The sequence below is a fragment of the Vulpes lagopus genome, chromosome 6 (assembly GCF_018345385.1).
Source record: "Vulpes lagopus strain Blue_001 chromosome 6, ASM1834538v1, whole genome shotgun sequence".
NCBI classification, from domain to species: domain Eukaryota; kingdom Metazoa; phylum Chordata; class Mammalia; order Carnivora; family Canidae; genus Vulpes; species Vulpes lagopus.
Window position 1 is genome coordinate 72,341,827 of NC_054829.1, and position 26,426 is coordinate 72,368,252.

Sequence of the window (26,426 nt, forward strand, 5' to 3'; positions counted from 1 at the left end):
GCGACCTACACGTGCGCTTCAAGAGCGAACCCCGACCGACCATCCATCCCTTCCTGACGGGTACCATTTCCTCTCGGTCACCTCACGCAGTTACTTGCTCTCTCAATGATGACCTTGCCTGTTGGTGGCAGCTAAAGGGAACTATGCAAACTCCGAAAACGAAGGAATCTGCTTTGGCCCTCGAGCGCACCAAGTACAAAAAAAAAAAAAAAAAAAAAAAAAAAGGCGGTTTTCCTACAAAAATCACAGGGGTGGTGAGATAAAAAATCAGGGGATGGGCAGGTAAGAGCTCGGGCTCGGCTGGTGACAGGAGGCCAGAGGTGCACGGGCTGAGGCTAGCCCGGTCTCCGCTTACTTGGGAGCACGAAGCACCGAGGGCACCGGGAGCCGGGGGGCGGGGGGCCCGGGGGCACAGCGGCGGAGGGCCGAGGCCTGCGGAGCCCGGGAGCACCTTCAAAGGTCCCCGGGGTCGACCCACTAACAACGAGCGCCTGCCGTGTGCCCAGCGCGTGGCGGCCTCGTGGCGTCTACGCCCGGCCCGCGGGAGGACCCCGACGCGGGGAAGCGCGAAACACGGCAACGGCGAGGCCCAAGGCGCCAGCGCCGGCATCGGCTTCACCGCCCCGGCGAGCGGACCCCGCAAGGTCGCCGGGAAACGGCCAGACGGAGGGCAGGGGAACACAGGAGGGAGCCGCACCGACTGCCGCAAAGGCCGCGGCTGGAGGCCCCCGGGGAGAGCGCTCCTCCCCCGCGCCAGGCCCGGCCCCGACGACGGGCAGTCGGGGTCTCCCGGGAGCCGGGGGCGCCCCTCCCCCAGCCGCAGGCTCACTCCTCCCTCGCCCTCACTTGCCTCGCCAGCCCTCCTCCAACGCCGTGCACCGCCCTTCCCAACTCCTGGTCGAGTCCAGGCTCCAGGGCGAGCAGAGCCGAGGCCGGCTCAGTGGCCCCCGCGCCGAGCAGCCCGCCGAAGCCCCCCGAGGGCGGCCGCCATTTTGAAGCTGGAGGCGAGCCGCGGAGGCGGGGAGGGCCCAGGGCGGTACCATCTGCGGGGGGCGGCGGGGGCGAGGCTGCGGGAGGGGGACGGAGCTCACCCAGCAAGTCTCGTCACCTAGGGCAGAAGTTTCATTTTTAGGTAATTTGTAATGTGCGAGGGCTGAAGCAAGCACGAAAAGAGTCGGGCTCCCAGCGGAAGAAACGCTGTGGCTTCCCAGCGCCACCCCTCTCCGCGCGGGCGCGGCGAATGGCACGTCCCAAGGCCGCCGCTTCCGCCGGCGCGGGTGGCTGGGCTCGCGGCTGCCCTTGGTCGCGGGGTCGTTGGAGCCGCCCGGGTGCAGGTGGGTCTGGGCCCCCGCGCTGCGGGAGGGGAGAGTCCCGCCCCGGGAAAGGCCTCGGCGGCGCTGTGTGCAGGCGAGGGTGGGCCGGGCCTCGGCGGGGCTCGCGAGCGGCGGGGCGGGGGCCGGGGCGGGGGCCGGGGCGGGGCCGGGGCCGGGGCCGGGGCCGGGGCCGGGGCCGGGAGAGGGCGGCTTCTTCCCGCGGACAGGTGGGCTCCCGTTCCTCCCCGGCGGCCGCGCCTGCCCGGACCGGAGAGGAGACAGGCCGGACCACGCTCCTGGGGGATCCGCAGGGGGGACGGCGCTGCTGCGCTGCGGTTCCTGGTGGCTCAGGACGGGAGACCAACCAGCCTCCTCTTGCAAATCGCGAACCCTCTCGAGCCGACCGTTCCATACACGCACATCAGATAATCTTTAAAAAACGTTATAGCTAGTTCGTCCTGGGGTTCCAGGGTCACGGTTTATTTAGACACAGTCCAGACCTCAAGGAGGTCAGTGTCCAGGACGGTGTAGGATGCCGTGGGGACCAGTGAGAGTTAGGCCTCAGTCTTAGACGTTTGTCTGTGCACCTGTGTTCCACAACACAGGTGAATTGACTTACCAAAATACGCAGCACATACAGTTTTCTGTTTAGAAGTTAGGCGGGGGAAATCCGGTAGAAAAAGTAATGTTAAGAAATACAAGACAGTGCTGAGCGAGGTCAGTCTAAATGTTTATCTGTAGAGTTACCTTACCAGACAATAACACAAATAGCTGGGACCAAGAAGCCAGGCCTCCTGAGTGTTAATCCTGGTTTTGCCACTTAACTGCATCTATGACCCTAAGTGAAATCGATTGTCCCTGGATTTCCTCATCTGGAAAAAAAAACTTGCCTACTACTTTGGGGACATTAGTAAATACACACACAGTATTGTGATGGTTGCATGAGTTAGTGATCGTGAAAAGCAGTAAGAACTATACCTGACAGTGCTGCAAGAGTCAGCTCTTTCTAGAAGTAGGCAAAACATTTGGAGCATATTTTGGTATGTTGGTAACAAAGGATTAGGTTACATCTGTTATGTGATGCTGAGTCCATAAAATAAAAACTAGTTTTTCTTAGGAACACCATAGCAAGTCTCAGTTCTGAAGTAAAATAAGGATTTTTCACGAGTCTTATAAAGAAGACGCTAATGGGGCACCTGGGTGGCTCAGTCGGTTAATCACAACTCTTGATTTCAGTTTAGGTCATGATCTCAGGGACGTAAGGTGGTGCCCCACATCAGGCTCTGTGCTGGGCATGGAGCCTGCTGAAGACTCCATCCTTCTCCCTTTGCTCCCCGCCCCCCCCCCCTGGAAAAAAGGAAAAAAAGAAGACACTAATATGTACAGTGTCCTCATGGGCACCCATGTAGATGTCACTTTATCCAAACCTCGGCTTTTTTCACTGGAGCCTCTCCCAGGACCTCACTGCCCTCTGTCCATCAGACAAAGCCCCTTATCATCTTGGGCTCATGACCAGAGGCTGTCTATATTCCCCTGTCGTAGCCATTCTCCAGGAAATCATCCTTAGGTCCATAAATCTTTGTCCTCTCTGGTGATCCACTCACTAAAATACAGAGAACAAATTATGTTTAACGCAACTGCTCCCAAAGTCCCATTAAATAGATTATAATAGTGTAATATGAAATGCCTCTGGTTCTAAGATTTGTCATTTACCTGTTAGCGATGGAATAATGGTGGCTGAACTGAGCTCTGGATTTTTAATATACAGAATCCTCCTGTCAGTCTTCACTTGTAGAGAGTGTGTAAGAGCCTACGTACAGCCAGTCTCAGGGGCTTATCTCACCTCTTCTCAGAGTAGAGCCAAATCAAAGTAGCTACTGGCCAACAATAATGCCTTCTAGCCCAGAGGTGGCCATGAGCTTATTTAAAACAGTCTTGGACTAAGTCAATAAAGCAAACTTATGTGGTTGGTTAAAATACATATAGTATCTGACCCACGTGAGGGTCAAGCTGAGGGTTAAGCTTGACCCCTGTTATGAAATTAGAGGACCCTGTGAGGGACAGGTGACCGAATACATGACCACTTTACATCTACAGAGACCCATATTGTCTAGTATTTTGCAGTTTTTGTGCTTTCAAAGTTAGAGTAGTTGATAAAGGCGTGTATTGTCATTCCTATACTTGACTAGCTCAAGTTTATTAAGCAAGTGGCCACTTTGGTGGGCACTTAGTCAGATTCACAAAGTGCTTTAGTATCAAAATGCAAATAATGTTACTTAAGGAAGGCAGGGTGCTAACAGAAAATAAGATAAGTTTGCTGAGAACTATTTGCATCGAATCAGCAGGTGAGTTCTTTCAACTATAGGTTTTTCTGGCCTCACCAGGAAAGAGGACCAAGAGTCCCTATTTTGTTTGTGTGTTTTAAAGATTTATTTATTTACTAGAGAGAGCATGAGAGCACAACGGGGAGGAGGGGCAGAGAGAGAGAATCTTGAAACCAACTTTCCATCAAGTGTGGAGTCTGACCTCTGCCCCAGTCCCACAACCCATGAGATCACGACCAAGAGCGAGACACTCAACTGACTGAGCCACCCAGGCGTCCCCAGAAGTCCGTATTTTGATAAAGTCTCCCCAGATGCTTTTGATGCACAGTCACATTTGAAATTTCCCACTGTAGGCAATAGACTGAAACTTTAATGATTAAACTGGAAGTTATATATTTTAAATCTCATTAACTTTACATAATTTTCAAAATCAGTGATATTCAGAATAGGACCGGCTGTCTGTAATAATTATACTCTATCAAATATAAAGTAATTGTGCAACTATTAACTTCATGGCCATTTTCTAGTCTGGTGCCTTTGAATAGTGATGAAGTCTGAGAAATAGAGAATTCTCTCACTTGTGTGAGAACCAGTGTCTTAGGAGAGGCAGGAATCCAGTCTTCTTAACCCTAGCACAGTTTGGTGCTGAGCACTCTTGTTGGCGATACTGTATTCTCTTACCAGGGTGTTGTTCTATGCCTTCTCAGCCATTGTCTATGAGTTACTCATCTTAGGGATCCCTGGGTGGCGCAGCGGTTTGGCGCCTGCCTTTGACCCAGGGCGCGATCCTGGAGACCCGGGATCGAATCCCACATCGGGCTCCCGGTGCATGGAGCCTGCTTCTCCCTCTGCCTGTGTCTCTGCCTCTCTCTCTCTCTCTCTCTGTGTGACTATCATAAATAAATAAAAAAAAAATTATAAAAAAAAAATGAGTTACTCATCTTAGATTCACGTGTAGGCAGATGTATTTTGATGTCATCTTTAGGCACACATTTTTACAGAAACTGATAATTCAACCATATTTTTATTGAATTAAGGCCAATTTATTTTCTGTGTGGTGACTGCTAGTGCTATTCTGCCTCTACGTTTTAGAAACCCTTAGAACTTAAAAGTCCTTAAGTACCATAAATAATCAATTCAGGAAGAGGTCTTTTAGAGAGGTATTATAATCTAATGGGATATAGAGCTTTGGAACAAACCTGAGCTTGAATTCCAGCTGTGTACTTTATACCTGTTTAGGTTAAGCTGTTTTCTAGTCTATAAAAAAGAATAATAATAGTTATTATATGTTAAATATATATAAGATTATACGATGGCTCTGGTACCTAGTAGTCATTCTATAAAAGTAAATTCCCCTCTGTCCATGTCTTTTGAAAACCGTTGATGTTGAGATCTACCATGACATTTTTTGAATGCAGTTGTTTTTTTAAAGTTTCTCTCCTTTCCTTTCAAAAATTAGTTTTTAGCTTTTTGCAGTAGCAGTATTGTAGCTAGTGGAGTTTATCTGAGTCACAATTACTGCTAATTGAAAAAATAATTTTCAGTAATTACAGCTTCACTAAAGAATCCTGCTTTTGGCATAATAGTAAAATATATTTGTTTTAGCATTGTAAGAGGCTCTGAAAATATTTTATACATGTGTAAAAGCTTCAAACAAATAGTAGGAGGGTGCAAATATTCAGCTTTTGCAGGTAGAATTGTTTTATACTCACCATTCCTCTGCGCTATACTATATCAGATCACTAGTGGAGCTAGAAAAAAGTTAATAAATTGATTTTAGTGCAATTTTTATACTGATCATTGTCACCTATATAATTGTCATCAGGTAAATTTTAATTTTATCACTACATTCTGATGCTAAGAAAATTTGAAGAGACTTATTATGGTTTTTAACATCTATCCCTTCTATTCAGGGCTACCTTCCTGTGTCAGATATAATTTTGCAAGATATTTCAAAGGCAGTTATATTTCTGATAATCTTTTTTTTTTTTTTCCTAGCACTTAAGATGAACGTAATTCAGATTGTTCGTGACCACTGGGTACATATATTTGTGCCTATGGGGTTTGTCCTTGGATGTTACCTAGACAGAAAGAATGATGAAAAGCTAACTGCCTTCCGGAATAAGAGTTTGTTGTTTAGAAGGTTAGTTTGTACACTTTTTTTAAACCAACAATTAACCAGCTCTTGGTAATAATTCTTTTTAGTACCATATATGCCAAAAATAAACCAAGGGTAAATTTTGCCCCAAGGACTTATATTCAAGTTATATTGTTTAGCAGCATTAGTTGTTTAATCCTTCTACAAAACTGTATGATTACCTTTGGAATGCCAATAAGTCTTTAGTTTATGAACAGGCTATTTCAGATAGTTTGAGTTTTTCTTTCTTTTTTCTTTTTTGGCATTCAGGGTGCAATGTATTATAGAAACAAAGTTTTAAACCAGCTCACCAAAGCCTTTCATACAGCTTTCACATATTATCATATATTATCTCATTTAAGCCAGAAGGTAGCTGAAATCTATGGTACTAATAGTGGCTTGGTGCTATATTCACAGGAACGCTGCTTGAGAGCTTGAGATGCGGTGGTTGAGTGATCAGAAGGCAGCTGGCAGCTGCCTGGTCCCATTGTGTCTCTGGAGATGACTCTTTTGGCAGAAAGTTAGTTAGCAAGCTGCCACTGGGTATGCAGCTGGGTGGGAAAAGCTCAAGGGACCAGAGGCTTGAGCAGCATTAACATTATGGAGAGGAGGTTTACAGTTAAGGATTTCAAGAAAGATAAATGAATTGGAAGGTGTTCAGAAAAACCTCAAATGAACTCATTGAAAGGATAATAGCTTTTGTACAGACTAAGAAATTGTAGTTCCTTAATTTGGAAAAATGAAATTAAAGGGATGGTAAAAGTTTAAAATCATGAGACAATAGAATGAGTATGTTGAGTCTATATAAAAATTGTAATGGGTCAATTTAATAGAATATAAGATATTGAGTTCATATTCTTCTGAGTCTTTCCCCCCTGTAAAAGTTTAATTTATAATTTTTCCTTTCCTTCCTTTTTAATTTCCACACAGGGAATTGAGACCCAATGAAGAAGTCACCTGGAAGTAAAGGCTGTGACTAAATTACAGAATGTTCACATTTTAAAAGTTAGGAGAGAAATAAAAAAGCACATTCATTATTTAATATGAAGTCTGATTCTTTTTAGCTTAAAAATAAATAATTATTAAGTACTTGATTGTGCATTGATGGTAAATTTACAATTAAATTTTCATTTTGTTTTCTTCATTTTAGGCCATAGTACTATTAAATAGTAGAGCCAATTTTTTCCTCAGGTATTTTTCAGAATTTTTTTAAAACCGTACTTTAGAATGATGATAGTAGCAGAAAATTTTAGTGACCTTGAGTTTCGCAAAGATTTCTTGAATACAACACATAAAGCATGAACTAATTTTGGAAATTTTTGTTCTTCAAAAAACACTTAGGAAAAGGCAGCCATAAACCAGGGGAAAGAATTTGCAAAACATAATATACAACAAAGAACTTATATCTAGAATATGTAAAGAACCCTTATAACTTAATAAGATAACCCAATTTTTAAAAAATTATTCATTTATTTATTTAATCTCTACACCCAATGTGGGGCTCAAAGTCATAACCCTGAGATCAAGAGTTGCATGTTCTTCCAACTGAGCCAGCCAGGTGTCCCGAACCCAATTTTTTAAGTGAGCAAAATTTAATAGATACTTCACCAAAAAGATAAAAGGATGGCAAATAAAGCACACGAAAAGACTCCCAACATCAGTAGTCATTACGGAAATGCAAATTTAAGCCACAATGAGATACCACTACACACCTATTAGAGTGGTTAAAATTAAAAGACTGATCCTATTACTGGTGTTGGCAAGGGTGCAGAGCACCTGGACCTCACACTCTGCTGGCAAGAATGTAAAACATAGCTGCCAGGAGTTGTACCACTTTGGAAATCAGTGTAGTGGTTTCAAGTGAAAATAACACCTACCATATGACCCAGCCATTCCACTCTGAGGTATTCATCCAAGATAAAGGAAAGCTTATGTTCACACAAAGACTTACATGAATGTTCATAGCAGCTTTATAATAGCAAAAAATTAGAGCTAACCCAAATGTCCATCAACAAATAGATATATTGTATTAAATCTATACAATGGAATACTACTCAGCATTAAAAAAAGAAATGATCTACTGCTATGACATTGATGAATTTCAAATTAATTATCCTAGATGAATGTAGCCAGACAGCACACACTTTACGGATCCATTTATCTAAAATGTTAGAAACTGTATACTATAGTTAAAGCAGATCAGTGGTTGCCTGGAGGAGCAAGGTCCAGAAAAGGATTAGAGGTAAGAATTACAGGAGGGCACAAGGAAACATTGGGATATAGGTGGTTCATTCTCTTGCTCGTGATGGTTCCATGCATATATACACGTTACCTGTTGTGTTCAACTACTCGGAAAACATTTTGTTTTAGGTAATACTGAATTTAGGAGAAGCAAAATGAAATGGTACTCTAATTATTACTGCTGGGTCTTTGTTAATGTAATTAAGGTCTCAGCATGAATTACTCTGGATTAGAGTAGGATCTAAATCCAATCATTAGTTCTTGAAAGAGGAGAGGACAGAGACACAGAAGGCCATGTGAAGAAGACCAAAGCCGAGGTTAGAGTCTTGCTTGCAATCACAAGCCAACTAATGCTAGGAGCATCTAGAAACTGGAAGAAATAAGGAAAGGATTCTCCCTGTGACCATGGAGTATGGTTCCGCTGACTGGTTTCAGGCTTCTGGCCTCAAGAATATTTAGAGGATAAATTTCTGTTGTTTTTAGCCACCGAGTTTGTGATGCTTTGCAGCAGCCATAAGAAATGAATACAGTCACATTTTTTTTCTGAATAATACATTAAGTGGTTTAAAAATCAAGAATAAAACTGTATACAGTGAAAAGTCTTCCCACCACTGCCTCCTATTTACCTAGTTCTCTTACCATCTCAAACTTGTACATAACCTCTAGGTGCCCTGTATATTCTTCCAGATATTTGTAATGTATATGAACAAAAAATTAGTTTCTGTACACACTTTTTAAAAAAAAAGTCAGAAAAAAATGGTTGCATATTTTTTTGCTTCATGAAACCATGATTTATTTGCCCAGTCAGGCCACAGTTCCCTAAGAACATGCATGGACTGTTTCCCCAGGACAGGATTGTGGACTATGCACACGAGGGTTTCAGTAAATAGTGACTAGTATTGAGCACCTGGTCCTCACTGGAACACTCCATTTCTTTATCTCCCGCTGCCCCTTCTGTTCCTCTGAGCCTACACTCACCCAAGTCCCCAGTGGTCTCCATAGCAGCATAATTTAGTGGACTCCTGTAAGTCCTTATGTTGCAGGATCTCTTGGCAGCAACTGACAGACTGATTCTTGAAACGTTCCTTCTCAGGGCTTTGATAACTACACTCTCCAAGTTTTCCTCCCTTGTCCTTGGCTATTCCTTCTTGACCCTGAAGGTTCTGCTCTAAATCCTCTTCTCAATCTCTTCGTTTTCCCTTAGATGATTTTATTCACTCCTGTGAATAACTCCCCATTTTACCATAAAACCAAGCCCCTGAACTCCTGACCATTTATATATATAAATAGGTATATATTACTTGTCTTCTATCTCACAGATATTTCCCAAACCTTGCCCCTTCCTCCAGTATTCCCTATCTCAGTGAATACTATTCCTACCTCAGTGGCTCTCTGGGGCAGAAACCCAGACATCACCCCTAACATTTCTGTGTCCTTCACTCTCACTCAGTTCTACTAAGTCTCCCCACCTTCCTAATCTCTCAAAATGGTCTTCTCTCCACTACAGGTCATTAGCCCAAACACCATCATCTCTCCCAAGATTCCTTCCGCAGCATCAGCTCTTTCCTGCAGCTAGAGTGATCTTTGTAAAATGCAAATCTCTTCTCCTTTAAAAATTTTATATAGCTCCTCAACTGTCTAAAAATCATACCTGCTGGGATGCCTGGATGGCTCAGCAGTTGAGCATCTGCCTTTGGCTCAGGGTGTGATCCCACAGTCCAGGATCGAGTCCCACGTCGGGCTCCCTGCATGGAGCCTGCTTCTCCCTCTGCCTCAGTCTCTGCCTCTCTCTCTCTCTCTCATGAATAAATAAATAAAATCTTAAAATTAAAAAAAAATACCTGCCTTAACCTAATTTCAAGGTTAAACCTGCTTCTTTCCTACTCTTTCAGTTTCATCAACACCCTTCTCCCACTTTACTGGGCTTTTCAGTTTCTCCGACTCATGCTTACTCTTCAGGGTCAGAAGGCAGACGCTAGTAACAAGGTGTCTGGATTTGGACCCCAACTCAGTAGTGGACCTTGGACACGGTTCTTTTCTTAACCTCCCTGTGCACCCGTGTCCTCACGTATGAAACAGGAATCATAACAACACCTACAAGGTTGTTGTATTAAATTCGTTAATATGTGCAAAGTAGTTTAAGAAGAAAAGAATGCCTACCTTACAGTAAGCTCCATATAAATATTAATTACATTTTTAGGCAAGTGCTAGGTGTTGGGAATGGAATGGCTTTCAGTGGGGGAGGAGGAGAAAGATATCAAAAATAATAATAATCATATCTGATACGCAGATGATTAGGAGGAAGTACAACGTGGAAAATCATAAGAGAACGCATAACCCAGGTATTCCTTATCCAGACCCCTTGAGCAAGCCTGAAAATCCATAGCAATGGGTGGGAAGCAGGGGGTTCCTCCAGGCCGCAGGGGGCGCTGCAGCACCCCCAGCCGGCCAGATAAAAGGAAGTGGGAGGACGCGCTGCAAAGGTCACGTGTCCTCGCCTCTCCCGCCCCGGCGTGCACTCGCTCTCCGCCCCACGTGACGCCCGTCCTCGGGGGTGATTGGTCGGGGCGAGGCACGTGGGCAGGGGGCTCGAGGCGGGGCGGGGCGGGAGACGGGGTGGGGCCGAGGGGCGGGGCTGGAGGGGGTGTTTCGGCGCGGGGGCCGTTGGCTCCAGACAAATAAACATGGAGTCCATCTTCCACGAGAAAGTGAGTGTCCGAGTTTGGCGGGGAGCTTGCCCGCCGCGCGGTGGCCGCGGTGCGGCGCGGTGCGGGTCCTCCTGGAGAGCTGGCGGGGGCCCGAGTCGCGCATCCCAGGCCGGGCCGGGCGCGGGGGAGCTTCCTGACGTCCCCACCGCGCCCTCTGCCCGGGCCGGGGACGCCGGGGAGCTGGGAGGGACCGAGGCAGGGCCGGGGGCGCCGGGGGCACGAGAGGGGGCCGCCGGTGGGCGGGCTGTGCGCTTCCCCTCCACTTCGCTCGGCGTCTGGCCGGTCACCCCCGGACGAGTGCCGCGCCCCTTCCTAACTCCGCCCCGCGCCCCAGCCCCACTCCTGGCGGAATGAACTTTTCCTTCTCTGGGCTCCTCGACTCTGTGTTGGAACCTCTCAGACTCGGACCTTCGGGTTGTGTTCGCGTCCCCCGCACTCGGTCCGGAAGCCTGGCGCGGGCGGGGACCTGGGCTCGTCCCGTGTAGGGCCTGACACCTGGGGAGGGAGGGAGGAAATCCTGCGCGCCCCTAAACAGGGAAGTCGTCGCAGGACGTTTTGTTTCGGGATGTCTAGGTCTCGTTTCTTTGGGTGGTCGGCCCTCCCGGAGCCGAAGGGCAGCCTCTCTGGGCAGGCATCGGGAGTGGGCCGGACTGGTTGTGCTGGGGCCCGCCTCGCTGTCGTCGTCTGGTTCTTGGACAACCACGCACTTTGGAGATGCCGTTTGTGGCACGTGGACAAACCCATCTTTTCTCACAGACAGTAAACATGCTTATTTGGGTGTGAGTGAAACCTTCCTCAGGACAATTTGGCACAGGATATATTGTTTCATAATAGTTTCTTGTTTGGAAAGGGCGCCTGGGGAGGCCACGGCTGAGTAGGAGCAAAGGGGTCTGATTGTGTTAAGTACTTGTCCACTGAAAAACTCACACACGTCAGATTTAAACAAATTGATAAATGGAGTGCTTTTCCTTATAGAAACGATCTTAGCACGTTTTGGGCCTGGGGTAGACCAGTTTTTAGGTGTGGGGAAGGGCTCAGTGGCATAGTTATCACTAGTCTTTTGATTGACATGATTTATGAATCTTGGACAAGAGAAATTTAGTTGCTTGACTAAGGAGATTGGATAAAGAGAACCCTATGTACACATATTTTTATTACTAATTTTCAAAAGCTTTAGTGTAGGACCAGCTGTTTCAAGTGGAAGACTTTAAACATTTCCACACCATCTCCTGAGAGCTGTATGTTTTTACAAATACTGATTGGTGGATATGGGTCACTATCTGCATAGATTTCAGTGAAGGTAACTACTGAACCACCAGATCAAAAGAAGCTGGGCTCTATCTAGCCTCATAAAGGTCTAGTTTCCTGAAGGAAGTCGCTCTCAGTTATCGACATCTGTGATCTGACGGCTTTAAAGGTACTTGAGTACAATTTACCTTTATCGTCAACTTATATGTGCTCAATAGAAGGCTGGTAAGGTTTTTTGAAGCATAGTTCAAGAATGGAAAGCACCTTGTAACCATAGGGCCCATTGTCAATCTCATACATAGTCCATTCTGGGAATGTTTTAGCTTGATAGGCCATTTCCTAGCACATTCTCTTCCCCTCTGCCACACATATTTAACCTTTGCTACAGCCAGAGAACCACCTTTGGCTTTAAGGAAGCTGCGTATATAAAGATACCTGCCCATAGCAGACCTTGCAGCTACTTTCTCTTGGAATATTGGTATCCCCCATTTTCAGAGTTATCACTTTGAGTGTCCTCTCTTAAGTTAGAATGCAACAGTTGTTCAGTGATCTGTCCGCAGTGCCCAAGATAGTGCCTGGCAGATAGTAATTGCTCAATAAATATTTGAATGAATCAAGAGAGTTTCTTAAGGTTCTGAGATGTGGATGGTACTATTTATCTAACTTAGTTTTTCTGTAAGTATTTTAAGCTTTGCAGGTTGTATATGGCTTCACGTATTCTTGTTTGTGTGTGTATGTCTGTGTTCCCCAACCATTAAAATCATAGAAACCTGGGCGCCTGGATGGCTCAGTCAGTCGAGCAGCTGGCTCTTGGTTTTGGCTCAGGTCATGATCTCAGGGGTTATAGGATCCAGCCCTGAGTGGGGTTCATACTGAGCACAGAGTCGGCTTCAGATTCTTTCTCCATGTCTCTCCCCATTTGCCTGTGCACGCTTTCTAAAATAAATAAAAATATCTTAAAATAAAAATTAAAAAAAAAAATAAAAGCATAAAAACCATCCTTAGCTGCTGGAGCAGGTTGGATTTGGCTTATAGGCTAGAGTTTGCCAGCCCATAACTTTAACCTATTATTAAATGGTCACTAACTGCTGAGTATCTTGGTTTTTGTTTTAGTTCTGGAGTCTGGTATTTTTCCTTCCTTCCTTCCTTCCTTCCTTCCTTCCTTCCTTCCTTCCTTCCTTCCTTTTCTTCCTTCCTTCCTTCCTTTTTTTTTTTTTAAGATTTATTTATTTATTTATTCATGATAGACATAGAGAGAGAGAGAGAGAGAGGCAGAGACAGAAGCAGGCTCCATGCCGGGAGCCCGACGCAGGACTCGATCCTGGGACTCCAGGATTGTGCCCTAGGCCAAAGGCAGGTGCTAAACCGCTTACCCACCCAGGGATCCCCTGGAGTCTGGTATTTTCATTGCCATTTCTGTTGCTGCCTGCTCTTGGTACAGTCACTGTGCCATCTCCATTGATACTTTTCATGTAATGTGAACTAAGAATGATAATCAAATTTGTTGGGATTGTGTTTCAAATTAATAAAAATACTTAAAAGATGCTGAGCTTTAACTTCATGATCTTCATTTTGCTCTGTGGTGATTCTGGTTCCTAATTGCCTTTAGGATATTTGAGGTTTAGGAATCCCAGCTAAGTGGCTTGAGAAAGTAATAATATCACAGACTTGAAACTTTTGCTGGGTTTGAATCCTAGCTCTGCCATTTACTGCACATACATCTTGGGCTGGTTACTTACTAAGTCTCTCTGCTCCAGTTTCCTCCTGGAAGATAGGAGGATAATAAAGTGTCTACCTCAGTTAAGCACTTGGAATGCTTCCTGGCATGTATACTGTAGATGTGCTGGCTGTTCTTGTGATTCAGATGCTTGTGTTTGCTGAGCCTCACAGTAGAGCATGAGACTTACCACTGAGATGAGATGAAGATCTGCTGGGTTGACTGTGTGGCCCTTTACATTAGGGCCATTTCTGAGCATACCCTTAGGTTTCTGCCTGGTTTCTGTTGTAATCAGTAGTATCCCCCTGCAATGTGGGGCGTGATCCTGGAGACCCAGGATCGAGTCCCATGTCAGGCTCCCTGCATGGAGCCTGCTTTTCCCTATGCCTGTGTCTCTGTCTCTCTGTCTCTCTGTCTCTCTCTCTCTCACAGACACACACCCTATGTGTGTCTCTATGAATGAATAAATAAAATCTTAAAAAAAAAAAAAGAAAATTTGCATTAGAACTGTTTCCAGAAAATCCAGTGTCTGGTCACTATAGTAAATAGCTCTTGGCATGTGAAATAGCTGTATCTTAGCAGAGGTTTTTTGTTATTATTTGAACCTTTTTAAGTGTAACAATCACATGTTAGGGGTACACAGATCATCATAGTACAGCTCTAAGTTCTGACAAAGTGGACACACATATGTAAATAATGCTTAGATCAGGTAACAGAACATTACCTACATCCCATAAGCTCCACTTAGGCCCTCTTTCAGATGCTCTCCCTCCATCCCACCTTCACCCCTGCAAGGACAATCACTGTCCTGAATTCTAGCATCATAGATTAGTTTTGTCTGTTTTTGAGCTTTAGTAAATGGAATCATACAGTGTGTACGTTTTGAGACTGTCTCAGTGCTCCCTTCTGATTCTGTTGTATACATACCCTGTATCATTTTCAGAAGCTGAAATTTGCTCCTAGAAAAATTTATTCAGGGATCCCTGGGTGGCGCAGCGGTTTAGCGCCTGCCTTTGGCCCAGGGCGCGATCCTGGAGACCCGGGATCAAGTCCCACGTCGGGCTCCCGGTGCATGGAGCCTGCTTCTCCCTCTGCCTATGTCTCTGCCTCTCTCTCTCTCACTGTGTGCCTATCATAAATAAATAAAACAAAAAAATTTAAAAAAAAAGAAAAATTTATTCATCAGGAAAAATATGTGTCTTCCAGGGTTCTTTGGAGTCACCATCTATTTTTGTTTTGTTTTAGATTTTATTTATTTGACAGAAAGAGTATGGGGGGGGGGGCGGAGAGAGAGGAAGAAGCAGACTCCCTGCTGAGCTCAGAGCCCAGATACAGGGCTTCCCAGGACTCTGGGATCATGACCTGAGCCACCAAGGCTCCCCAGGGGGTCATCATCTATTGTGTAACATAGAACAAATTGCACAAGGTAAGAAAGGTTGGGTTAAGGCATAGATGATACTGGGGAAAGGGAGATCTTAGAGGACCAGGGAATAGGAGAAGAAAGTGTTCTCTTCTGCCATCCCCCTACAGAGGGGTTTGTGTTCACAGGAAGGGATATCATCTACCAGTGAATCTTCCTTAGAAGGCAAGCATGAGAAAGTGGCATTGTTGTAGGCAGCAGGGTGATAAGCAGACTGCTCAGTGCCATGCAGCTTGGATTTAGATTTGGGGTGCTGGTTGTGTGAGAGCCATTTGCCCAGCACTTGAAGACCCTGGTGCCCATGGAAAGTTGTACTCCCTCCACCCCCCACAGTAAGAAGCCAGTGATACCGATGATTCATCCCATGGCTGCTTGGATGCAGTCCTTCTTGCTGGCTTGTCTGGAAATGAGCTCCAGGGGTGGTTTTTGGAGGTTTTGCTCATTGTACTATACTACATATACACTTTGTGCAGAGTTAGCTACAAGTCTTCATTAACCTCAAACAGGATCTTTCTTACCTGTATCAATTCTTGAGATTCTTTTGTTCATTGGTCTCAAATTCCTTTTTAGATTAAGTGGATTGTCTTGTTAAAAGAATACAAATGATCTAGGGATTAAAGTTCCCTTTCAGCATTTTAAATTTGCTGTGGAACCTCCAAAGATATGTGTGTTTTAGATACTGAAAATGAGAGATGCTAATGTTTTTATAGTTTCTAGTAAAACATGAAATTTGGCATACTTGATAGAATGATTGATGTAAATCATTCTTAAGTTTTTGATCACATAGCTAAATAATTGTAGTTTCATTAGTGGTAAAGTTGTAAGAGTTAAAAAATGAAAATTCATGTACTTAATGTTAATCATGCTTATCAAAAGCCAAAAAGGTTCAGTTTGGCTCTGTTGAGTTAATGATTAAATTCTCTTTAGAGGAAGATACTGGAAAAAAAAAATAGAGGAAGATACTGTACAAATCTTGTTTCACAAGTCACATTTGAATTTTTTCTTTTGGAAATATTAGCAAGAAGGCTCACTTTGTGCTCAACATTGCTTGAATAATCTATTGCAAGGAGAATATTTTAGCCCTGTGGAATTATCTTCAATTGCGCATCAGCTAGATGAAGAAGAGAGGATGAGAATGGCAGAAGGAGGAGTTACTAGTGAAGACTATCGCACATTTTTACAGGTACTGATTTTAAATTCACGAAATTGTGTTTTTTTTTAAAATGTGGGTACTGTTTAGAAACGGATGCACCATTTTTCCTATGGGGCACTGACTTGTTAATTATAACTCTGCTCTTGACTGTATAAATGGGATTGCACAAGATGTTATTTTAAAAATGCACACTAATGACAGTTTTAATCCTTCTCTCCCCACCCTCAACCCCCGCCTCAACTACCTATCCACATTAAACAGCAGCCTTCTGGAAATATGGATGACAGTGGTTTTTTCTCTATTCAAGTAAGTAGTCACAGGCATGTACTAAGGGTTGTTTATGTCCCAGGCACTGTTCAAGCTAAGGATATGGTTGATATGAATATCTCTTCACAGCCTTTCATGATCACTGTAATGATGCGACCTTCAGAAATTCCTCCAATAGTTAGTGTCTAAGAGTATAAGATTATAAAAAAAATAAAAATCAGCTGTAGAGCACAAGGAAAAAAAACTGAAAAAAAAAGTATGTGATTAAACTCTAGAGTACTGGATTTTTATAGAGTTAAACATGAAAATTAGGATTGTAGAACCTTCATTTTATTTTATTATTTATTTTTTTAAAGTAAGTTCCATACCCAGCCTGGATCCCAACACGAGGCTTGAACTCATGACCCTGAGATCAAGACCTGAGTTGAGATCAAGAGTCAGACACTTAACTGACTGAGCCACCCCGGCACCCCCGAGCCCTCATTTCTAGATTAGGGCTTTTTGAAAGGAGATGATTTAATTTACATCTGGATGCTGATAACCATAATTCCAATAAGTCACAGTATTTCAAACTTACTACTTGTATAAATTTGAGAAAATGCAGCAGCTTACTACCTTCCATTTAAATCCGTCTACCAGGACTGTATCTCTTTATTATGGTCCGTGGCTTTTGCTTGTTTTTTTTTTTTTTGAAACTTACACTCCCCTTGAATTCTGTGGGTGATGGTAGATGTGCTTGTGAGATTCTTTTATCTGGGTCTTTCATTCTGTTTCTCACCCTTGGGAGGTGTGTCCAGAGTTCTTTCAGAACCTCTTCTTGGGGTGTCTGTTTCTACAGATACCTCTGTTGTACCCCCCTGTGGCTGTCCTCCTGGATTCCCCACTAAGGAGCATTTCCACCCAGCACTGTGGATGGCAGTGTGCAGCCACTGCCACAGGGCTAGGGGAAGCTCGAGCAGGCCTGGCACCCACCATGGCCTATTTGTGTAGAGCTGTTCTTGGTGCCCATTCACCTTTGTCCACCACATTGCATTCACTTTGTATCCAAGCTAGTGCCTGCTTCACTCCCTTCTTTGTTGGCCACCCTGGAGGGCAGATAGTAGGTTTTCAGAAATCCATTTTGTTTTCTCAGACAGCTTGAAGTAATCAGATTTATTTTTTGTTCTGGTTTTCTTTCCCCCTATGAATTATAAACCCATGATAATAGAAGCTTAAAGTCTGAGAGCTTCAGTTTAAATTCCCAGGAAGAACTCCTAATAAACAAAATTTTCATCACTACTGACAGCCCAGGTTCTGAGTTGAATATAGCTTTTCTAAAGCAGGATCCATAGCAGCCAAATTATCACATGCATATATTGGACTGGTTTTAAGAATAGTACCTGCTGGATCAAATATACATCTGGATTTTTGAGGCAGTTTCATCTAGGAACTGTGTGCTTCTCTGGAACGTTCCAGAAACCTAGTGTAAATAGCACTCTTTTAATGCTATGTTTGTTCTTTATGGATTTAGTGATATATCTATACATACAAACTTTTTTTAAAAACCGTAACTTTCCAGGGAAAATTATACATAAAGTACAGTTGTTTATACACTTCACATGACCACACTACTTAAATTTGGAATTGATAGTTTAGCTCATGGAAAGTTGCTTTTTTTTTCTTTTTTTTTAAACAGGTTATAAGCAATGCCTTGAAAGTTTGGGGTTTAGAACTAATTCTCTTCAACAGTCCGGAGTATCAGAGGCTCAGGATCGATCCCATGTAAGATTTTATATTGCTTTTCCTAAATTTGACTTTTAAAGTTAGAATTTCTTAAAGAAGAAAAAAGTATATTTTTCAAGTATATTTTGAATGCTTTTGTTTTGATGTTCCCGGTTTCATTCCCTTAGAATTTCCTATTATATCTTTTGGGGATGTCTATGGATATCTGCCCACTGAGCCTTCCCCACACCTCAGTGTGTGGCAGCACAGAGCTGATCCTTAAATGCTGTGTGATGCCAGTGTTTTTGCATGGCATTGCTAATCTGCAGAGAGAATTATACCGTTTTGTAATTTCTTAAAAACCAGTGATCCTTAGCTGTAAATAATCGTAATGTTTTTTATAGTACTTGCCAATAGATAAACTAAATGAATATGAACTCTACTATTTCAACTTGTGTATGTATTTTTTTTTCTTTTTCTAGAAATGAAAGATCATTTATATGCAATTACAAAGAACACTGGTTTACAGTTAGAAAATTAGGGAAACAGGTAATGTTTCTCCCCTTCCCCGTCTTTCTTCTCATTTGGCATTGCATTTGCAACTAAAATGTAAAGGATTGGAAAATTAAAGATGAAGAAACTTACCAATAATGTGTATGTGGTATGGTTTCAATCTTGATAGAGATTTGCAATTTTAAAAGACAGTATCAGTTCCCCTTACAGATTTAAAACAACCATACATACTTGACTCTTGAACAACATGGGTTTGAACTACATGGGTCTGCTTATATGTGAATTTTTTTTTTAAGATTTTATTTATTCATGAGAGAGAGAGAGAGAGAGAGAGAGAGAGAGGCAGAGACACAGGCAGAGGGAGAAGCAGGCTCCATGTAGGGCACCCGATGTGGGACTCGATCCCCGGTCTCCAGGATCATGCCCTGGGCTGAAGGCGGCGCCAAACCACTGGGCCACCAGGGCTGCCCTTATAGGTGAATTTTTTAAAAATACAGTACTGTAAATGTATTTCCCTTATGGTTTTCTCAGTAACATTTTTTTTTCTCTAGCTTTATTATAAATATTATAAGGGGCACGTAGCTGGTCGGTAGAGCATGTAACTAACTCTTAGTGTCAGAGTTGTGAGTTCAAGCCCCATGTTGGGCATGGAGCCTACTTAAAAAAAAAACCCAACAAGTGTATTATATATATACAAAATATGTGTTAATTGTTTACATTAGAAGTAAGGCATCTAGTCACCAGTAGGCTATCAGTGGTTGGGGTTTTTTGAGGAGTCAAAGTTACATGTGGATTTTTAGCTGTGCAGGGGTCAGCATCCCTCACCCCCATATTGTTCATGGGTCAGCTGCATAATTTAACTATATCATAAGAAAAACTTTCTGTTTAATGCAGTACAGATGTGGTTACTTTACCGAGTTTTATGTGATAAAGATGTTCTTCTTAACTGTGACTTTATAGATTTGTGTTCAGTGTATAGTAGTAGTATCGTGAAGCCTGAAACAACATCCAGCATGAATAAATTTTTGAGTCATGTTTGCTTTAGCATATCAAGATTACTCACGTGCTAAAACACCCTGTAATCTGTACATCTACATAAAGTCATTTCTTTTTTTTTTTTCAAAAAGAACATGGAATGGGCCTTGAACAAGCCTTTTTTTCAGATCAAGAAATGTACCTAAGATGTTATTTTTATAAATAATTACCAAAGAATTTCTATGTACATGATACCACAATTATTTAAAGTCCTTTTTATTAGAATTTTGAATCTTCAAAAGAGTTCTTGTAAATGATTTAATATAAAAAGAAACAAACTATTGATATGTTTAACAACATAGATGAATCTAAAAATAATTATGCTGAGTGAAAGAAGCCAGACACAAAATACTACATACTGGATGGTTCCATTTTCATAAAGATCTAGAAAATGCAAACTAATCTATAGTGACAAAGTAGAATGACCAGTGGTTGCCTGGGGATGAGGAAGGCAAGGAACAGTGAGAGAAGAGGATCGTAAGGGGTGCAAGAAACACTCTTGGTTGTGGTGAGCTTTCATGGGTGTATATGCATATGTTAAACTTCAAATTGGACATTTTAATGTGTGTGATTTCTCACATGTCAGTTACATCTCCATAAAACTGTTTTTAGAAATACTACAGAGCAAAAAGAAAATGAAATCAAGAATGAGAACATTGGATTAAATCAATAAAAGAGAATTCAAAGCAGAAGCCCTACTATTATCTTTTAGGTCAGCCTCCTAGAAGCAGCTTCATGTGACTTAGTTATTTCTAAAGGTCCCTTCTGAGTTATAAAGAGCAAGGAAGATGGTGTGGCACAGTAGAGGCTGACCTGAGTAGGGATCAACTCTAAGGAAAACCCAGGGAGGACCATGCCATGATTATTTAACCTTTGACTTTTGTTTATACTTTTTTAAAAATATGATCCAAGTATTTGTTACTTTTTTCTATATAAAGTACTCACTGGATTTTTTTAAGATCTGAAGACTTAGGTCCCAGAAGTCCCTTTGTATTGGTTTGCGTATAAACTTACATCGTTATTTTGAGAGGTTTTAAAAATTTTAGTTCTTTAAAATTGAACTTTCAGAGCACCTGGGTGGCTCAACCAATAACAGTGTTCCACTCTTGGTTTTGGCTCAGGTCTGTATCCTGGTTTGTGAGATTGAGCCTGCTGAGCAAAGAGCTGACTTGAGGATTCTCTCCCCCGCTACCCTCTCCCCCCACTCACACATACAAACACACACTCTCTCTCAAATAAATAAATCAAAATTAAAAAAAAAAATAAGGGGAGGAGCAAGGTGGCTCAGTCGGTTAAATGTCTGCCTTTGGCTCAGGTCATGAGCCCAAGTTCTGGGATCCGGTCCAGCCCTGTGTTAGATGCCTTGCTCAGCAAGGAGCCCGCTTCTCCCTCTCTTCCTTGCTCGTGCTTTCTGTCAGTCTCTCTCTCATAAGTAAGTAAAATCTTTAAAAATTTTAAAAATTTAAATAAAAATAAGTAAAATTGAATTTTCACATTTTGAATTATCTTTGACAAATACAAGAAATGTCAAATTTTGACTTATCTTTGGCTCTATATTTTTGTTTATGGTTACATTTTTCATTATGTATTGTGTATGAGGTCCTTGTATTATGAAAAATATGATTGGAAAATGTTTTTTTCTGTGTATTGCTTTTAATTCCAGTATAGTTAGCATACAGTGTTTATATTAGTTTCAGGTGTACAATATAGTAATTCAATAATTCTGTACATCACTCAGTGCTCATCACAAGTATGCTCTTACCTCTTCACCTGCTTCACCCATCCACCTGTCCCTTCCCCTCTGGTAACCCTCAGTTTGTTCTCTGTAGTTAAGAGTCTGTCTTTTGGTTTGTTTCTTTTTTCTTTGTACCTTTGTTCTGTTTCTTAAATACCACATATGAGTGAAATCATACATTATTTGTCTTTCTCTGACTTATTTCACTTAGCATTATATTTTCTAGATCCATCCATGTTGCAAATGGCAAGACTTCATTCTTTTTTAAAATAATTATTTAGAGAGAGAGAGAGAGAGCATGCACACACAAGTGGGGGGAGAGGGAGAGGGAGAGAGAATCTCAGACTCTGAGCTGGGTGCAGAGCCCAAGTTGGGGCTTGATCCCATGACCATGAGATCATGACCTGAGCTGAAATCAAGAGTCAGATGTTTAACTGAGTGAGCCACTCAGGTGCCCCAAGATGTCATTCCTTTTTGTGGCTAATATTCCTGTGTTTGTGTGTGTGTGTGTGTGTATATTTATCTTCTATCTTTATCCATTCATCTGTTGGTGGACACTTGGGCTGCTTCCATAATTTGGCTATTGTAAATAATGCTGCATTAAACATAGAGGGGCATATATCTTTTCAAATTAGTGTTTTAGGATTCTTTGGGTAAATGCCCAGTAATGGAATTACTGAATCATAGGATAGTTCTATTTTTAATTTTTTGAGGGACCTCCATACTGTTTTCCATAGTGGCTGTACCATTTTACATTCCCAGCAGTGTGCAAGGGTTCCTCTTTTGCCACATCCTTGTTAGCCCTTGTTTCTTTTGTTTTTGATTTTAGCCATTCTGACAAGTGATATCTCACGGTAGTTTGGATATGCATTTCTGTGATGATGAGCATATTTTACGTGTCTGTTTGCCATCTATATGTTGTCTTTGGAGAAATGGATGACTGGAAAAGCATTCTCTGCCAAAATCAAGGAAGAGTAGTCAGTCATAATGCTGACGGGAACTTTTCAAACTTCCTTATCTTGTGGGTTAAATTAGGACTCTTATGAAGTAGTGACTAAATGATTTTAATTACATGTGATAGTGGCTTAGTGGCTTAGTGATGTTTATAAAATCAATTGGCAATTATAGAAGTTCTCTTCCTGGGATGTCCAGTTCTCTCACAATTGAAATCTTTTAACATTTTATTTATTTATTTTAGAGAGAGAGTGTGAGCACACAAGCAGGGGGAGGGGCAGAGGGAGAGGATTCTTGAGCAGACTCTGCACTGAGTGTAGAGCCTGACACAAAGCTCGTTCCCATGGTCCTAAGATCATGACCTGAGCTGAAATCAAGAGTCGAATGCTTAACTGACTGAGCCACCAAGGCAACCCTGAAATCTTTTAACCAAAATTATCAGCAGTGGGAAAACTTTGTGTAGCTTCATTTTTCTTCAGCATACTGTGATTAGGATTTTTTGTTGGGCTGATACTTTGAAAAAAGATTTAATTATAACCTATCAATAAAGATACTTTAAAGTATTATCGGTATCTATGCTCTTTTGTGGGGTGGGAGATTTAAAATTTATGACTTAAAGCAAAATTTTATTTTTGAAAAAGCATTTTGAAACATTTAATACTGATAAATCTGCAACATTTATTTCAGTTCTTAAACATCACATTATTTAATGCTTTTAAAAAATCTTAATTTGACAGATTTTTGCTGTTTAGTCTTAATAAATTTAGGTGGGTTATATTCTTAACATGTTAAAACTTCCTCATTACTTACAATGTACATTAACTTAAATATTTATGATTTCTTTTCAGTGGTTCAACTTGAATTCTCTCTTGACGGGTCCAGAATTAATATCAGACACATACCTTGCACTTTTCCTAGCTCAATTACAACAGGAAGGTAAATAAAGACTGAAATTTTTATAATGTTATCTTTCAAGGGAGCTAAATTAACTCTATTGGGTGTAAGTATAATAATAATTGTTTATAGCAGTGAAATCATCTTTATGTTTTACTTGGTGAATGTTAATCTGTGATTTGGAGACACTGTCCAGGTAGAGTTTTCACTGACTCTTGGCCCTCCGCCTGAGGAGTGCGCTTCCTTCACCCCACTAAGTTATGGCTCTTCCAGACCCCATAGATCCCATGACTAAGAGTGGGGGGTGGGTATTCTTCTGACTTCTTCTTGCCCCTTCCAGGACACTATTCTTCCCTAAAAACTCCAGCTCCTTTAACATACCTGACACTAGAAAAAAAATTTAAAAACTAAAAGGAAACACCTGACAGTAGAATAAACTTTCCCTCTTACTCTTTTGCATTCATCTGTGATCATCCTTTTCCTTGGAAGATTTTGGGGTCTGACTTAACTGTTTTCTCTCAACTTGGACTCTCATCATTGTTAGTGATTTCTACATCAAAAATCCATCCAGTTCAGTACCTTGCTTTTTATTTTCAAAGAATATTTTCTTCACTCTTGCCTTGCTATTACCAATAACTGTACCATCTTCAAATCCCAGTCACATTTTACTCTTTGACAATTGCCTTCTGTCTTTACACTATATTTTCTGTTTTTCCATATCCAACAATTCTTTATTTAAACTCTACCCAACATTCCTCTTACATCTATAGTTCTGTCTGAACCTGCTTATTTCTGTAACCCATCATTATAATCAATCTGATGTATTCCTCGACTTCTTTTTCCTTCCTTTCATCGTACTTCCATGACAAATGCCAGCCCTGGTTAAAGTCAGATCTTGGGTTTGTTCATTCCTGCATCAGAGTAGCAGAACATGGTTACAGAATAACATAAATTAGGATGGCTGATTTTGCTTTAAATATATGATCACAAGTTTCAGAGGATCCTTTAGGGCTGCTTGACATTCCTACTGTGTTTTTGTAGTAAGTTCACTTGCCTCTCTCCAAGGTGCTTATTTCCCAGTGCATCTCTTTAAACCTCTGATCACTCCCCTCTCCCTGACTCCTAGCTTGTGGCTTGTCTTTATATTCTGATAAAACAGAAGCAATGAAAAGAGAACTTGCCCATCTTTCTACCAGCAAATGTGTCAGCTTGCTTCTATGTCAGCCTGTGCGTTGAGCCCTAGTAAAGTAGCTAGTAGGTGAATTGTGCCCTGCTCCTGACCCAGACCATCCTGTCTACTGTGGGGTGGGATCCCAGCTCCTCTCACTTATTCAGTATCTTTGCTTCTGCATTTGTCTACTTTCCTGCATTTGTCACTTCACCCCCTTTTTCTGTATTACTTCTATCAGCAGAGATTAAACCCTTTGTTTCTATTGACCAAAAATGAAAAAGTCTCTCTTGACTCCAGAGAAGTCCAGCTACCTGCCATTTTTATTTTCTCCTTAGACTCACCTCACCTCTTATTGTCTCCTGTTACTGAACTCATTCCAGTCACAATCATAATGAGCACAATCACTGTCATAATGAGCATTTAACCAAAAAGCCTTCTTCCAAGGTCACCGGTGACCTCCACATTTGTATTTCAATCTCAGTCTTCCTTTTATTGGACCTCATCTACTTAAGGGCATAGTTGATGATCCCCTCATGTGGATGGTACAGAATAAAACTTTTTCATTGAAAATTTCAAACGGAAAGTAGAGAAAATGTGATGAATTCTCATATATCCTTTACCCAGCTTCAACAATTATTTCATGTCCAATCTTGTTACACTTTTTCCTCCCCTGGCTTATTTTGAGCATCTTATTTTTTCTGTGAATTTATTTGAATTAAAGTATTTCAAAGCAAGCACTCTTAAATACATAGCCTCAATGCTACAAGCATACAAAAAATTTAGGCACAATGCTTTAATAACATCAAAGATGCCATCAGTGTTCATATTTCTAATCTCTTTGATTGTGTTGAGATTTTTTCACTTTAGTCAGGTTGAAATAATTATTAATTAATGCAATTAATTGCATTGATTGATGTCTTCCAAGTCTACAGGTTTCTTCTTTTTTTTCCCCTTGATTTATTTTTAAATAAATTTTTTATTTAGGATTTTATTTATTTATTCATGAGAGACACACAGAGAGGCAGAGACACAGGCAGAGAGAGAGGCAGGCTCCATGCAGGGAGCCTGATGTGGGACTCAACCCCGAGACCCCAGGACCATGCCCTGGGCCGAAGGCAGGCACTAAACTGCTGAGCCATCCAGGGATCCCCCTGTTTTGTTTTTTTTTTTTTTTTGTTTTTTTGTTTTTTTGTTTTAAGAAATGGGTCGTTCTTTCCCATGCTCTGAATTTTGCTGATAACATCTTTATTTTTCTCAGAGCCCTGGATACCCAACAGACTGGCCTTTTAGAGTTTGAGACTTGATCAGATTCAGATTCATTTGAGGGCAAGGTGGGGAGACAGTGGAGCACTTCACAGATGGTGTGACACTTGATGTCTTTGTGATTTGAGCAACTACTGATGTTGAGTTCCTAGATTGATGCAAATTGGTGGTGGTAGATTTTATCATGCCTTCCTGTATTAGCTGGATACTTGTACACAGATAAAATTTGATCAGTGATTTGATTCTCCTAAAGTATAGTTTTTTTGTTTTAAAGATTTTATTTATTTATTTATTTTTTTAAAAAAGATTTATTTATTTATTTATTCAGAGAGAGCGAAAGAGAGGCAGAGACACAGGCAGAGAGAGAAGCAGGCTCCATGCAGGGAGCCCAATGTGGGACTTGATCCCAGCTCTCCAGGATCACACCCCGGGCTGCAGGCGGCGCTAAACTGCTGCGCCACCGGGGCTGCCCTATTTATTTATTAATGAGACGCACAGAGAGAGGCAGAAACACAGGCAGAGGTAGAAGCCTGCTCCCCATTGGGAGCCTGATGCCAGATTTGATCCCAAGATCTTGGGATCATGACCTGAGTCAAAGGCAGATGCTCAACCACTGAACCACCTGGGTGCCC

At 42.0% G+C, this 26,426-nt stretch overlaps 3 protein-coding genes and 1 pseudogene across 9 annotated transcripts in view; 3 read left to right on the forward strand and 1 right to left on the reverse strand.

Moving 5' to 3' along the window:
* The window catches only part of CPSF2 (cleavage and polyadenylation specific factor 2), a 34,368-nt gene extending 33,338 nt beyond the window's left edge, over positions 1-1,030 (reverse strand). The window contains exon 1 of the mRNA XM_041758903.1: positions 851-1,030. The gene's annotated coding sequence lies outside the window, so the exon portion shown is untranslated. The remainder of the gene's footprint in view (positions 1-850) is intronic.
* A 147-nt stretch (positions 1,031-1,177) lies between these two features.
* On the forward strand, positions 1,178-6,816 carry NDUFB1 (NADH:ubiquinone oxidoreductase subunit B1). Its single transcript, XM_041758905.1, has 3 exons — positions 1,178-1,334; positions 5,636-5,780; positions 6,705-6,816. The coding sequence occupies exons 1-3, from the start codon at positions 1,241-1,243 to the stop codon at positions 6,739-6,741; spliced, it is 276 nt and encodes a 91-aa protein (XP_041614839.1). The 5' UTR covers positions 1,178-1,240; the 3' UTR covers positions 6,742-6,816.
* On the forward strand, positions 5,102-5,231 carry LOC121494140 (annotated as a pseudogene).
* A 3,828-nt stretch (positions 6,817-10,644) lies between the features above and the next one.
* Positions 10,645-26,426, forward strand: part of ATXN3 (ataxin 3) — a 36,209-nt gene continuing 20,427 nt past the window's right edge. For 3 of the 7 annotated variants that reach the window (XM_041759153.1, XM_041759150.1, XM_041759152.1), the window contains exons 1-6: positions 10,645-10,723; positions 16,127-16,291; positions 16,523-16,567; positions 18,204-18,289; positions 18,712-18,778; positions 23,315-23,402. In XM_041759153.1, coding sequence (XP_041615087.1) covers positions 10,700-10,723; positions 16,127-16,291; positions 16,523-16,567; positions 18,204-18,289; positions 18,712-18,778; positions 23,315-23,402 — 475 coding nt within the window. In that variant the 5' untranslated portion in view covers positions 10,645-10,699. Of the gene's footprint in view, positions 10,724-16,126; positions 16,292-16,522; positions 16,568-18,203; positions 18,290-18,711; positions 18,779-23,314; positions 23,403-26,426 lie in introns of those variants that run through there. The other 4 variants (XM_041759151.1, XM_041759154.1, XM_041759155.1 and 1 more) reach the window with 4 other exon arrangements.